Source organism: Sparus aurata, chromosome 13, assembly GCF_900880675.1.
Source record: "Sparus aurata chromosome 13, fSpaAur1.1, whole genome shotgun sequence".
NCBI classification, from domain to species: Eukaryota; Metazoa; Chordata; class Actinopteri; order Spariformes; family Sparidae; genus Sparus; species Sparus aurata.
Genome location: NC_044199.1, coordinates 16,975,918 through 16,990,968, shown reverse-complemented (window position 1 = coordinate 16,990,968; position 15,051 = coordinate 16,975,918). Strand labels below are relative to the sequence as shown.

The window sequence follows — 15,051 nt, the reverse complement described above, 5'->3', positions numbered from 1 at the left end:
TGATCTGACCTAGTGAAGTACATTAGAGAGGAGAGGAAATCATTAATTTCCATGGTGGATACGCTACATCAGTGATTCTCAACCTTCTTGGTTTGTGACTCTTAAAATTGAAGCACTGTCTTTATGCGACTCTGAATTATCAGCTGCACAACTCCACAATTGGTCAGGGGAACTCGCAGACCAATTTCCGAGTGTTATCTGAATATTTCAGACTCCTGAAAAATAAAATAACCCAGTTATTCTTAAGAAACAAAGGATGGAGGGGGAAAAAAAGAAAAAGTATTTGAAATCTTCTGATTTAATTCTCACAAGTCTCACCTTTTATCAGAAGGAAAATGTCCAAATATTTTCTTCTTGATCTGATTTTATAATTCTGGTTGGAAAACAACAAACTGGTTCATTAGTGCCACCATCAGGTCAGCAGTGTGTTCGGCCCCTCCTCTTGGTCTCAGTAAATTAAAAGAGGCAAACCTGAAAAAATGAAGGTAGGTCACACAGTATTTATTGAAAGTAGCTACATTACCTTTGTGAAAATTACAATTTCCTGGTGTGAAGCTAAGTGTGACCAGCTCATTTCATCTAACTTGATTTGATCTCAGGTGGGTCATAAAGGTTTTAAAGTGTAAGGGGAGCGGAGGATTTTCCACTGAGGAAATACAAATATTAGATTTCAGTTTAATGTCCTTTTCACTGCCAAATGCTCCATCCATCATCCACCCCAGGTCGGCAGGAGAAACAGGTTCCCATGAGTCCGCATGACATTGATGGTAACCTGTGTTTTTGAGATGTCCACACTAGTGCCGAAAATGTTTCAGAATTCCTGAGCTGCACAACATACAAAGACAGATGAAGCCACTTTTCCACATCATTTTGACGCCAGGAATAAAATGGAAAGGTTTTTGACACGTCCAAGAACTCTTTATTGGTGTAAAACAGGCAAATAAAGAATATGTAGCTCACAATAAATAAATTATGATATGTTGTGACCTGCAATGGCCAAATAAAACTTGTTTGTTCTCTCGTATTCACTGCAAGTGCCTTAAATATAACTACATAAAATATCTCCAGAAAGTAAAGAAGAAGAGGAAAATACATTTAAAAAGCATGATGTCAAGGAAAAACATACTGTATTCTTCCATTTCAACACTTTATGGGTGAAATATATGTGTTGAAAAGATTGTAAAAATTTAACAGCCTGTATTTTCAACAGAAGAACATATTTACAAATGAAAATTATTCTCACGACAGGCTAACAATTTATACATGCAAAATGTTCTTCATGGTGACTATTTCTATATTTGAAATGGGTTATTTGCTTCATTCATTATTTCATCACGTAATAGGCCACTGATCAGAGAGCAGACATCTACAGTCTGAGGAGGATTTCAAAGGAGGTTTAAGATGCCCCCTTATACATATAACATATGAATTACAGATGCTTCAATAACAATATATGCATACATAAACACAGCCATTAAACAAAAATATAGTCTCTCTCTTGCTTATCTACCAGAACAACCAAAAGAGTTTGCTCTGGTACAGTGTCAATACGCTACTTTTGCTCCCTCTTGGTCTGCTGCCACGAACACAGCAAGTCTTTACTGTAGCCCTTTATATACACATATTCATAAATAACATGCAGCTAATTAATGGTGTTTTCAATATATTTCCTACGATTTATACTCTGCTGACACAGCTTTATACATCGGGCGGTGAACAAAATGGCCAGTATGCCTTCTCTGCCAACAGCCTCCTCGCTACTGCAGCACATCACTCCCTGGCAGATTTACTTTTTCTTCTTCCTCGCACATTTTCCCAGTCGTTAGAAACCAGAGTGAGGCTTCAAGGTGCCGTGCATGTTTCTCCCACACTCGTAAACGTTTGCACACTTCTCGGCCCTCACACAATGGTTACATGTCTGTGTTTCTTAAAGCCCAGATCCACAGGGTCGTTGTAATATTCCGCCTGGCGGCCGTTCAAAACGTCAGGCATCTGAAAATGAAAAGCAAAACAGATTCGACATTTCTTTCATAACTTTCTAACTTGCTTCTTAATGATAGCTAAGATTTGCAGTTAAAATAACATAGACTCATATTTTTCTTGGACACCCTGCGATTTCCAAACAAAGTTTATATAATTCATAAACTATTTAACGCCACTGCTCCACTGAAAAGGTAATTATTGTGGAATTACCAGGCTGTAATTGTGGACTTAAATAATATATTTGTCTCAGAGGCAACGCATGTATTACACAAATTAACTAAGTGATCAAGCAATGAATTGTACCATGTATGCTAAATGACACATAAGATGATTAGCGTCTTTAAGATTGACGATGATGAATCCACATGGCTGGTAATGTCACAAAATGATCTGCTTCACCATCAGAGTTTGATCCATTGAGTCTGGCAACATTGAGAAATGAGCTGCAGGATTAAATAATTTCAAATTCCAGTTAACAGAGGGCTAAACTGGAAGTTGCACACTCTATGGGACGCACAATGTGGAGGCCATGCAAAAGCTGGGTACTTCATTACTTGGGAGACAAACTTTTTTTGCCTTCTCGTGCTTAACATTGTCTTCTCATGCTTATCATTGTCTACCATTGACCAACATCAAAACCCTACCTCAAGAACATTGGAGCCATTTGCCTGGGAGAAGCCACTGTCAGTGATTTCACTGGGAGCGACACCTGTGAACGGAGACCAGATAATAGCCAGTTATAGCTTGGTAGTATCTGCCGATAGAGTGCTGATTTGTGCAAGAATTTCATTGTGTGTGTTTGTGCTTATCAGTTCTTACTCGTTTGACCCTCCGGCACATATCCTGTGTTCACCTGACCCTCTCTCTGCCCGGCACCGCTTATCTCGCTCTGTGTCCTCACTCTCCTGCTGCAAACATGAACGAGAACATCTATATAGTATATCAAAAAGCGTGCAGCAGTATACGTATGCTGCGTGTAGAAACCTATGGAAGTACATGCTGTTGTAATGGTATAAGGTAAGTTTGTAATGAAATATATCTGTGTTCCTTTCTTACCTCATTTCATCCTGGTAGTTGGATTCTGAAGAGGAAAATTGTAAGATGAAAAATGCATTCATGTATGACAACAATTAGCTAAGGACGATATATCAGTGGTTTGATTTCTATACTTGTAAAAAAAAAAAAAAGAAAAAAAAAAGGATAACCATAAATTCATCTTTTAAAAACATCATAAAAAAGCAACTGTGACTCAAGCTGCTCTCAAAAATCGACTCTACCGGTTTACAAAAATAGCACGTTAATGTGAGCTTAACAATTCTGCTCTTATTAATCTGTTTTAGAGGTCAGGTATGAAGGTTGTGTTGGACGGATCTAATGAAGAACATACGTTTCTCTTTCCTGTGCTTGTAGCAGTAGATGATTCCAATGATGAGCAAAACCAGCAGAGCAAAGCCTCCGATGGACACGACCACAGCTATCAGCACAGTCCAGTCAGGGGGTAAGGGAACTGTTGCAGGAGGGAAGGACCACTATTAAAAGTGGGTGTCTGAAGACCTAAAAGCTTGTAAATGTTAAATTAAACTGTCAAATTACAAATGCTAAACACAACCCAATGGAGGAGAGAAGCACATTACTGACTTTAAAGTTACAAATAAAAAAAAAACACAGTGCGAGTACACTAAAAGCACTGGAAAGCCAGAGTTGCACATACATAAACATTTATTGTTTCTCTCATACATTTTGTTGCAACGGTAAATGTGTGGAGGAGGGTCATTACGCCATCATTACAGCCTGAATAGAGGAAGCTAATGAGAGAGAAAAAGCACATTCAGTCTCACATATCTCACATGGGCCATACTGCGGTTTGCACCTTGCTTTCTCGCAGAAAACCGCTGGTGCTCCTTATCCAAAGCTTTCTCTCATCTGCCATAACCCCTTATCATTAACTCACAGTACGTGTCCCATCCAGGCGTGTCCAAATAAACCATAAGACATATTTTTTAGATGCATAAAAAGTTATCTTTCTCTTTCCTCCCTAGACTGTAGACTCTCATGCTCCCATGTTATCCATGCTATCCGTGTGTACATCCTGGCTGAAACCGTACACTCAGTGCTAATGCAGTTAATGTCATTTCTATACAGTGTGTGTTAAATGGGTTTTTTATTCAATTAAAGCCTGATAGTAGCCTATCAGATTATTTTGCAATTATGCTGGTCATGGAGCCTGCACACAGCCTTGGAGTGTCTTCTGGGAGGCTGCCGGTTAGCAGCAGTTAGCTATCAGTTAGCAGCAACTGAAGGAAGGAAGACCCAAAAATATCTTCTCCTTCACATGATTCCGCTTCAAGAGTTGGGTTTGTGTACAGGCTGTAATGGTACTTTCTTTTCTTGTTCTTTTTCTATATAATTAGTTATAACATTGTATTCTGATGAAGTAAAACACTTTAGAGATCGATAGGCGGTCTTTTTTTAATACATCCATAAACAAAGTGTTTATTGGACACAAACTAGTACACGCCCTTGACTGCAGGGTGACTCACAAACATTTTTTTTTATCGATTTTGAATAACTTATTCTAAACTACCTGAAAACAACGTATTTTTGTTGCTATTGCTTGACCTGATATTGGTGTGTAGGTGAAATATATGTGATTAAGAACATTGAAATAACAATGAACATAAATTCATTTGTACACAATTGCATTACTTGTATTATTTTTCAGTGTAAGATTAGTTATTCATTAATTCTATACTTTATCAGTATTTCAGTGGCACTTGCGGCCCTCCATAGATGGATGAACTGCCATGACTTCTAGAGCACAGATTATCGTTCCGCTCAAGATGAATAATAATAGTTTTGATTGTCCCTTATCTATTGATCCAGCACCATCATCAGGTCAACATTTTCATTTGTCCAGTACTCAGTCTATTTATGACATTCCTATCAGCCTTAGCTGTACGGGGTAACATGTTACACTTTTCGCCCACTTAACATAGCATTTAGCTCAAAGCACTGCTGTGTCCTGGTACAGCCTCACACGGCCCTTATAGCACAGCGATTCATATCCTACATGTGTGTGTTCATGGGCATTTAACTAAACAACAAAACAGTTGGACTTTTCTGACTTAGAAGAGCAGAGAGCCTGGGAGGCTGTGCTAGACACATCAAGAGAAAAAAAATGTGTGATCTTCTTACCGACCACCAAGAACACAGAGCTGGACTGTGGCTGTGGTAGAGTAGACACATCTGCCAAACACTCAACTGTGGTGTTCCTGACCGCCTGGAAGTTCAGAACACTGGTGGAGTTGGAGTAACCTCCGTCCGTCGTGCTGGTGGTGTTGTACAGGCTGCTGTTCACGGCTTCACCATCGCGGGTCCAGCTGACAGTAGGTGTGGGGTACCAACCATATGTCACACACTGAAACTCCACCTGCTGGCCCACCTCTACCGTCATGTTCCCACCCGTGATGCTGATCGTACCGACCTCTGTGAAATAAAGACAGAGACACAGGAGAGATTAAGTCTAGAACATGGAATGTTTTTTAGCATTCAAACTTGTTTGTCTGCTCATTGAGTCAGTCGTTGAGTCAGAGTAATGAGAACACCTGTGGTCCCCATTTGGTTCTTAGCCTCAGTGCTCCATGCGAACATTGGGAAATGATAGTCAATTGCTGAAAATGAAAATATATTTAACTACAAGTAAGCTCCTCTTTGTTCCGTAAAAGAGAGAAACTTGTATGTATACGGTATATGGTCACATTTTTCTTTATAATGAGGAAAATAGGTGTGCAAATAAGTGTGGTGTTACGAGACAGGCTTGCTCGTTAGCATGCTAACTTCAGTAGACATCTCTACGACACAGTACATTTGATAACGTCAATACTGTTGTCATGTAAGTTCATTTTTTTAATCTTACACACTTACATTTCTGGCCATATCTTACAAACTGTCCCTTTAAATATGCAGCCTCAGTGTCCCTCATTTGCTTCCCCCTTACCGAGGAGTTATCAATGCGCTCAACTGGCAGGTCAATCGGGTGGATCTATTAGCTCGGGCTGTGGGTTTCGTTACATTCAAGGAGAACATGACTGTAATCACGGGAGCCCTAATCAGCAGCATGAGATAGAGATCCAACACTGTGATAAATCAATATCCATTCACAGCCAGAGAGCGGAGACCCAGATGCTTCACTGCAAGATTAACTTCAGGTTACAGTCATGTGGTTAGTTGTATAGAGCATTCTGTCAGATTTACTTTAGACTGCAGTGTAGGGCTTTGTTTTGAGGCTAGTCAATTAGTGACATGTATCTATTGGGTCCCTCCTCAGGTCTGATCCAGAGGGCGAGTTCGAAAGCTACTGATGAACAGAGGTCAGAGTTGAGCTGACAGGGGGAAGTGTTCCTTGTGGCGATTACAACAAAATGTTCCCCAGTTTAGTTTCAGGGGGAGTAACACTGACTAAAACATTCATGTCAGAGATTTTATCTCTGGCTCAACAACCCCAGTTATAATGTCAAACATGCCCCACTTCTTCTACATTTGTAAGCAACAATAAGCATCCCTAAAGTCATTTGCATATTCATGACACTGCATGACATTCATACTCTGATGCTTGACTGCATTTCCAATGTTTTGGTGATCCCCTGACTTGTTACATGGTGCCACCAGCTGGTGAAATGTTTCACATATCCAGTAAAGAAAAATTCAACAACTAGCGGATGAACTGGCACAAAACCTTGAGCAGACATGTTGCCAGACGATCGTCACACTTTTCCTTGAGCACCAGCAGCATGTTGACATTTGTGGTTTGTGTGAAATATCTAAACAGCTGTTGGAGGAATTGCCTTGAAATCTAGATTTATTGTAATAACTTATTTAAATCCCCGTAATTTTTCATCTTGTGGCTTTCTCCGCCATCAGGTCAAAGTTTGAATTCGTCCGATGATTACAATTAATATTAGAGAAATACTTTGAGAGGTAAAATGGATTTCGAAAGCTCACAAGATCTTGCTAAACCTGGCCGAGCGCCTGCATTGAACTATCTTGAGCATCCTAGGGGGATCTGCTGGACATGATTTATGTGTGACGCCCAGCGAAAGAACCATCAGTGTCAAAAAACAACAATAGTGGCTCCTCAAGAGGTTAGTGTAGCTGCTGCTGGCATCAGTCCTCTCAGAATTGGAGACTTTATTTCATTAAAATAACAAAAAATGACACTGATGGGTTTTCTTAAAGAGAAAAGATGTTTTCACTCCTCTCTCAACTGGCCTGAGCAAGTTTGATTCCCTGGTGGGTTCCTGCAGGTGGTAGTGCTCTCCTACTGTTAATCTGATTGGTTGAGGATAGGCAGATGCTTCTTCTCAATCACCTGCAAACATTTTTGCTTGTGTGCCTGCCCTATTCCAGTCAGCAGTGCCTTTCCAAATGGTTCTGTGTAACGAACCATCTTGTGCATCAATTTCTATCAGAGCTGTCTTTTACTATCCTACACAGACAAAGACAAGAAGTTTAAAGCAAAACATGACACATGAGGAGAGTTTTTCAACATGAAACAGGGAATAACTAACTAAAACTAAAACTCAGGACCAAGTAAAGACAGAAACATACTCTGTATTTCTCTGATGCTCTTGTGTTTTTCTGTATTTTCTTGAATTCCACTTCCAGTTGTCCTCACTCTCCAGCAGAAAAACTTCTCTCTCTATGGAAGCAACAGTACTTACTCTTTCTCCCTGAACAAAAAGGTCGTCAAACTCCGAGCTGGTTGTTTTTTCCACACACCCACACATAACGACCCTCATTAAGTAATGTTTCCTGCATACTTCCACATCTTGTTTCAGTAACGATGAAAATCACTATAAGTTGACAGAAATTAACAGAGTGTCTCCAGGTAACGCAGCCTCCCTTTGGAGATAATGAGCCCTCGACTGGCTATCTGCTAGAATCATGCTACCAGCAGTGGATAGCACATTTACCATACTGCTATCCTCTGTGCTTGGTGTGACAATAATATCATTTTTTCCCCCAGTTTTATTCCTTCTCGAAAGCATTTTTGTTTATGTCTTTCATCAGATGTCATTAGATGTTACCAGAGGCTGCTGAAAAGACAGATGGATGACCTATGCTGCCCTCCAGAGTACACACTTGTCATTACACCTCCCTCACAATCAGACAGAGAGCCTTTTATAGTGAGCATGTAGAAACAGTGAAACTATTTTACTTTATTTTATTTTTTTAAAGAAGAGCACTACGAGAAGGATGTTATACTGTTCAGCATAACTTTAACTCTCATGGTGAACATCCTCGTCTGGGTTTTTTCCTCCACTTTGAGGTCAGAGGTCAGAGGGTGGCTACAGAGCAGCATGTGTCTTTTCAAGTACCAATACCAGATGTTGATCGCCTTACCTTGTACATAAAGATCTGCCGTCTTCGATCCAAACAGCCCCTGCACGGCGCAGGTGACGCTACCGTTCTCCATGCGGCTGACGTCATGGATGGTGAATGCCACACATCTGCTGTCACCGGCAGAGCAGAATCCGGCAGAATAGTTTTTGAATGCTGTTATTTCACCTTTGTAATTGATAGTGAGGACCAGATTCTCTCCAATATTCCAAGTCATGATCTGCCATTCTCCTACCACAGTGGCGTTGAATGTCACGTTAGAACCTTCTAGCACTGTTGAACTCACTGGCTCCAGAACAAACGTTTGTGACGCCGCTGAATAGGAAAGAGACAACATGTCAGGCTTGGTATGAGAGATGAAAAAGAAACACAGAAATCAGTCTGGATTTTGTTATTATCAAGAGGATGCTTGATATTAACAGTCAGTCGCAGTGTGCCACCTCTCCGTGTTCTCGTGTGGAGGAGCTACACAAGGGTGCGATTTGGTTTAAATAAACCTTTTGCTCTACTGAGCACTTGGAGCAGCTGTCATATCCTCTGCCAAGGAGGTTATGTCTGTTTGTTGGTTCCTAGGTTGTTTTTCAGCCATCAGAATTACAAAAGATTAAACTATTTAACAGATTTCCACAAAACTTGAATCCAGGAACTTTTTTTCTAACATTGGCAGACATATTTCTCAAGGGACAATGCATGGATGTTGATGAAAAAAAAATAGTGTATTTAGGTGGCTGGTATCTGTGAGAGTACGATATGATGTTACTCTTTTAGTTTGATGAGTCAGGCCTACTCATCCATTCCATTTCAGGAAGTACAGCAAGATGTAAATACACAGGGATATAAATATCAGCTGGTGGATGTCATGTTTCCACAATGGAAACAATTTAGTTTAGTTGCTGCTGTCGTTTGATCGTGTGATTTTCTTTTGTTGATCAATGATGGTCACGTATATATGGCAATAATGTTGCAATGCTGTTTTGCTGTCAAGCTCCTGAAACAAAAATACAAAAATTCCCCCAAGTTTCCATCAGCATATAAAGGTCAGTTGACAGTGTCCACATTTTCATTTTTGGGGGAACTTGTCCTTTAAGGTCAGTGAATTTGTGGTGATACGTTTACATTCATACAGTTATATAATAAATAAACACATGTATACAATCACTGGATTGAATTGCTCAAAGAATATAATTTAAAGAGGTAATTGCAAATTATTTTAAGTGCTGTCAAAGTTGGATTTCAGTTAACTACCTCAGATGTTTTGTGTGATGCATGACAAGTTTACATAACTGCAAAGGTGGAGCAACAACATTGGGAAATCATGCAATGGAATGCGATGTGAGAAAATAAAGTAAAAAATGTGCACATAAAGTTCTTTGTTCAAATCAGGGCCCGAGACGTGTTCCAGTTTGCTCAGGTTACATACGTATCACAAAGGACACCCGTTTTGTTTTGTTGGTTTTTTGACAAGACTGAAACTCAAACACAACATTTATCTGGACCGCTCCTTCAAGTCGAGGCAGCGTGCGTGACAATGACTTGGATGTTTTCTTGCCATTGTTGCATTCTTAAGGCGTGAGCAGACGGAAAAAGTGTTCCTCTGTCTCTCGAACAGTCAGATGTCTGAAATGAGTGAAAGCGTTTACATTTTGATCAGAATGACTGATTAGATGTGCGACAGTTTGGTTTGGTTCAGCTTTTTTTTTCCTCAACGCACACCCTGGTAATGATTAATAACCATTTAAGCATAACCTGTCTGCTGGGCTGTATGAGTATTACTCTAAAGGTACTCTACCCTGAGGTCACAGTCTCAGCTGATTTGATAAGTCATATAAAATCATCCACATTAGTATAAGTGGGACTGATATAATGTTTTAAAGGTAGCTAATGTTGCCGAAATCACACTTGGATTTCGCTTCATTTGTTGCCTCAGTTGATTCATTCACATCAGTCATGGACACAAGGGGTTTAGGCAATTTAAATTTCCCCACAAGGCTTATTAAAGCTCAATCCAGTCTATCACACCATTACCTCAGAGGTATTTTAAAGCTGTTACCATCAAAGGTAAAGTTATAAATTCTGAAGAAAGATCATTAACTGTTGGGCCGACTGGTATTCGTACCAAGCCGCAGAAACAGTTGGGACAGACTCAGCAGTCAACTAGCGTTGTCCAGAATTGTCTGCTTCAACTTAAAGACTGTGCAACAACAACAACAACAACAAATTAAAGGTGCAGTATGCAGTTTGGGGGCAGAAAAGAGGGTCAGACAATATTTTTGTGACCTTATTCAACTTGAGGAATTATATCAGGTGTTTCCTCCTCCCTTCCTTGCTTGTATTATTACCTCATTAATATTGTAAATGTAAACTTTCTGCAGGTGAATTTTTTTTTTCTGAACTACATAGTGCACCTTCTAATACATACATTAAATTTTCATAAACATTATGTAGGAAAAAGGCTAACCAGCACTGCTAGCCTAAAGCTAAAACTTCAGTATAATGCCGAAGTTTAGTTCCTATTTTCTGCATGTTTATACAAACTTTGAAATTATTATTTGAACTATGAATACTGACCTCCAGTTGCACAGAGTGATACACAGATGATGAAGAGGTCAGGCCATGCTTTCCAGGATACAGTCATGCTAGTGTTGTTATCCTAAAAGATGAGAGTGAGAGAGGGAGAGACAACTGTGAGAGTTTGCAGCAAATGAATTGTCCCCTCAAATGTCTAGAAGAAATGCTCAATGCATTTGGTCCGGTAAGTGTAAACAATATTCGTATAAATGCTGTATATCTTGGTTTGAATGAAAGCTCGAGGTGGACAGTCGGTAGAGGCATTTAACATGAGACTTTCTGATGATGATTGCAGGTACAAGACCAAATGTCAAAATAAATGAAAGCTGTAGTGGGGAGCTCATCCTCAAACAGATGACACGACGCAAAATTTCAAATGCCAACGGAGGACGGGACATCAGCAGTGTTAATGACCGACTGTAGAGGTTTTCAGCACTCTATCATTTAAAGGTACACTATGTAGTTTTTGAGAAGAAATTTTAATCAAGAGAAAAATCCTCATTGCGCACACAATCTAAATAATCAAACTGCCTTCGTCACCAGGATAAACAAAATGAACTTTCGTATGCTTTAATGCCTTCTACTTTTGTCGCTTCCTGTTTTTGATACCTTCCATGCTGTCTCCACACTTCTATAGCTTCCCCATACTTTGCCAAACCTAATACCAAAACGTACGACTCTCTCAAATTGTCTCAGTCGATGAAATGCCTGCCTACAGAGCTAAATATCCTTCAGTGGAACAAACTTACTGTGTGGGAGCTCCCGCTGCGCTGTGTGGAACGGATCAGAGCTTCATTTCCTGAAACAGCAGGTGAGCAGCAGGACTCCACCCAAGGCTGCGAAACCCTCACAGGGAGCAAGGTTCAGGTCTGCAGATCGAAGCCCGGCCCTTAGTTATCACCTCAGTGTACAGTCAGTCGGTAATAACGTCCCAGGTAGCCGCTTGGCTGTGGGCGTGAGGCTGACGTCTGAGGTAGGCTGGATGAGGTAGTTGTGTCTTATCAAGATGATTCTATGTTGTGTTGTCAGTCAGTTTCTATTGCCTGATGTTCCTGATGACGTACTCTTATCTATGTTGTTTTTAATTGCCATGTTTTCTGATCAGACAGACAGTCCAGTTTTTTGCTGTTGAGGGAGAAAGTGAACAAGAAGAAAAACTAAACTTTTTTTAAAAAAAAAGTGAAATAAAGGACAAAAAGACATCTGAAAAAAGGCAGAAAAAGATCCTATCAACACACTTAACTGGCCTGAACACATATTTTCTCAACCAGCGTCTTCCTGTGAGCGTCGGAGTCCTACGTGAACATGATCATTTGCATCAAAGTCAACAGTTTGGATCGTTTCATGTGCTTATCTCACTGGTTTGAAGTTAATGAAGCCCGGTTAGGAAAAGGTGACGTCATCTCTGTCAATCACAATTTAACTTTATTTCAGCTGGTGCCACATAGTGTTTCAGTGTAAAAGGTTCTGAATATTACATTTCAAACATAACTATAGCAACAAACAACTGCTTGCTGTGTAAAGATATAGTGGAGTCAAACATCCTGAGCAGAGAACTGTGCATAGGATGTAATCTGAACTCCTCTGGTCTTTGTTTTGCTAGCATATGCATGTTGGTGCATGTGAGCTGTGAGTTACGGGCTGCTGAAGGGATCCAACTTGACTATGCTCTAGATTTTCTTCTCCGCTGTGTGTAAGTAACTTGGTGGGTTCATAATGTTGACTGTTTTCACCTGGGGCCGGCACATTTGTACCCGTCATAGCCTGCGCACCATACTGACATCTTGATCAAATGTGCCATATCCACCCATTACATGTTTATTACCTGACTTTCATATTGGAAGGGGGAGGGGATGGTGGTGGGGTTGGAGCAGCAGTGAAGGCTGCCAGTGATCGAGGTTTGAGACGACTACATTTAAACATTTGCAGCCGTGACATCACTGGATATTTTTAAGGAGACCTCAGGACAATTTTCAGTCTTGTTTGTGATGACAAAAACAGATATTTTTGAATAAAAGTCTCCGGCTGTGATGGTGACAACATAAAATGGTATGTTAAGCCCAAACATGATCTTTTCCGAAAGAAAAGAATTCGGACAGCTGTAGTTTATTAGATTTATTTACTACATGAATACTACACTTGAGAACAATTCTAAAGTATTTAATATTTTCATGTAATGCTATTTTATCACCCCAAATTTCAGGCCTTTTACTTCACCACATTTATTACACGGCTATAGCTGGCTACTTTAGCTACTACTTACTAGCTACTTTGCAAATTGATAATTTTCCACATAAAACATAGGATCGATGAATAAGATATGATGCATTCTGACTGTTGAAACACCGAGCAATATAGTTAAAATCAGCTCCAGCTTTACCTACAATATCAGAATTCTGCTCGAATATGGATGTAAGCCTGATTATAATTGAATAATATATATTAACATCACACAGTTACTATGTTTAAGGAACTCTCAATAACATCCTTGTTTCGGCCGTTAATGAATGATTTTCAGAGGATTCACTCAACCTTTAGAGGAGAACGTAATCCTCCAGCTGACCCAAAAGGATAGAAAAAAAAATCACCACCCACAAGTAAACTGACCTCTACTCCGCACTGTTCTTTAAAGAGCTCTTTAAAATCTGACACCTGCAACATTTTCACTGCTCACGCTCGAGGAAAATGAATTTGCAGGGTGTTTATTTGTTATGCTGTTGTATTTAACAACAATGAAGACACTTCAGTCGTGTTCATGGAGGTGATTTGACACTGACTTAAGCTTCTACACACAGGAGAAAAAGTGGATAAGCTCCCGGGAAAGCAGCCTCAAATCAGGCGTATTTATAGTGTCAAAGGAATAATCACTATAATTAGTCGGAAGGCAGCAAGAGTCTTTGCTGAAGGGAATCCTGTCAGCGACCTGACCTTTGACCTCCCTTTGAAGAGAAAAGAGAGAAGAGGGTAACATTTAGGAGTAGAACTACAACAATAAACTTTTGTTTCTCCATGCCTCTTGGTTTCCCATGTATTGTAGATTATTATGTGTTTATTCACATTTTCAGTTATCCCATAGTTAAAATCCCATTACATGTGATGTTTTGCTGCTCCCCAGGAAATACAGAATTTTCTACCAAACTGGAGAACGTTTTGTGAAAGAAAAAATTTCCTTTATTTAAAAATACTTTTGATTATTTGTATTATGTATATATATATATATATATATATATATATATATGTATGTATATATATATATATATATATATATATATATATATATATATATATATATATATACATACATATATATATATATATATATATATGGTAAATAATTTTAGCTGGTGGAAAAGGGGGGGCCGAAAAAAGAAAAATATAACCGTCTTTTCTCTGCAGGCTGTTTATTCCCCTTTTCACTTCGACGTCATTGCCGATCAACTGGAATTGCAGGTCTCCAGGTCGTCCTCTGGCCCTGCAGCAGGTTAATGAATGAAGGTTTATGTGTGACAAGGGTTCACACTCCTACTGGGGAGTGGCCTGTGGACCTGCGATAAATTTTGATGAGTGTCAGTGGGTTGGCTCCACCCAAGGTCATCTGGAGTGTGTAACTCAAGCTGCTGGCCTATTTAAAGAATATAGCTGTAGGTCTGACACAGTTTGCAAGTTGAGCTGCATAAAACCTTCTCATACGAAGCTGCTACTGATTGGGCAATTTTTGCTACTTGACCACTAGAGGGCCCTGTATGATCATGACTTACTTATACAAAATGCAGCACAAAAATCAAATTTTTTATCACCTTACAATTTACATTTTCATTGTATTGCATTTGTTTGTTTAGGAATGCTAACAAGTCTACAATGTGATGGTTTTGTGAAACTCAATGGTTGTATGGTGCCAAAGTTTTCTTCAAAAAAAAAATTTCTGAATCATTGCGTTGCTGCCATTGTGTCAGGTCTCCCTTGAAGAAGACATATGTGATCTTAATGAGACTAACCTGGTTGAATAAAGGCTGAATAAAAAGTAAATAAGTAACATAAGTATAATAATGAATTACATGCACAGTAAAAAGATGAATGAGTGTCTTCATATGAAAATAATGA

General features: G+C 39.5%; 1 protein-coding gene across 1 annotated transcript; it reads right to left on the bottom strand.

Moving 5' to 3' along the window:
• Window positions 1-896: 896 nt before the first annotated feature.
• igsf5a (immunoglobulin superfamily, member 5a) lies at window positions 897-11,847 on the bottom strand. The gene is made up of 9 exons (XM_030437247.1): window positions 11,700-11,847; window positions 10,951-11,032; window positions 8,386-8,697; window positions 5,179-5,469; window positions 3,371-3,490; window positions 3,040-3,064; window positions 2,803-2,891; window positions 2,628-2,692; window positions 897-1,992 (listed from the first exon to the last, which is right to left on the bottom strand). The coding sequence occupies exons 2-9, from the start codon at window positions 11,015-11,017 to the stop codon at window positions 1,900-1,902; spliced, it is 1,062 nt and encodes a 353-aa protein (XP_030293107.1). The 5' UTR covers window positions 11,018-11,032; window positions 11,700-11,847; the 3' UTR covers window positions 897-1,899.
• Between the last annotated feature and the right edge of the window lie 3,204 nt (window positions 11,848-15,051).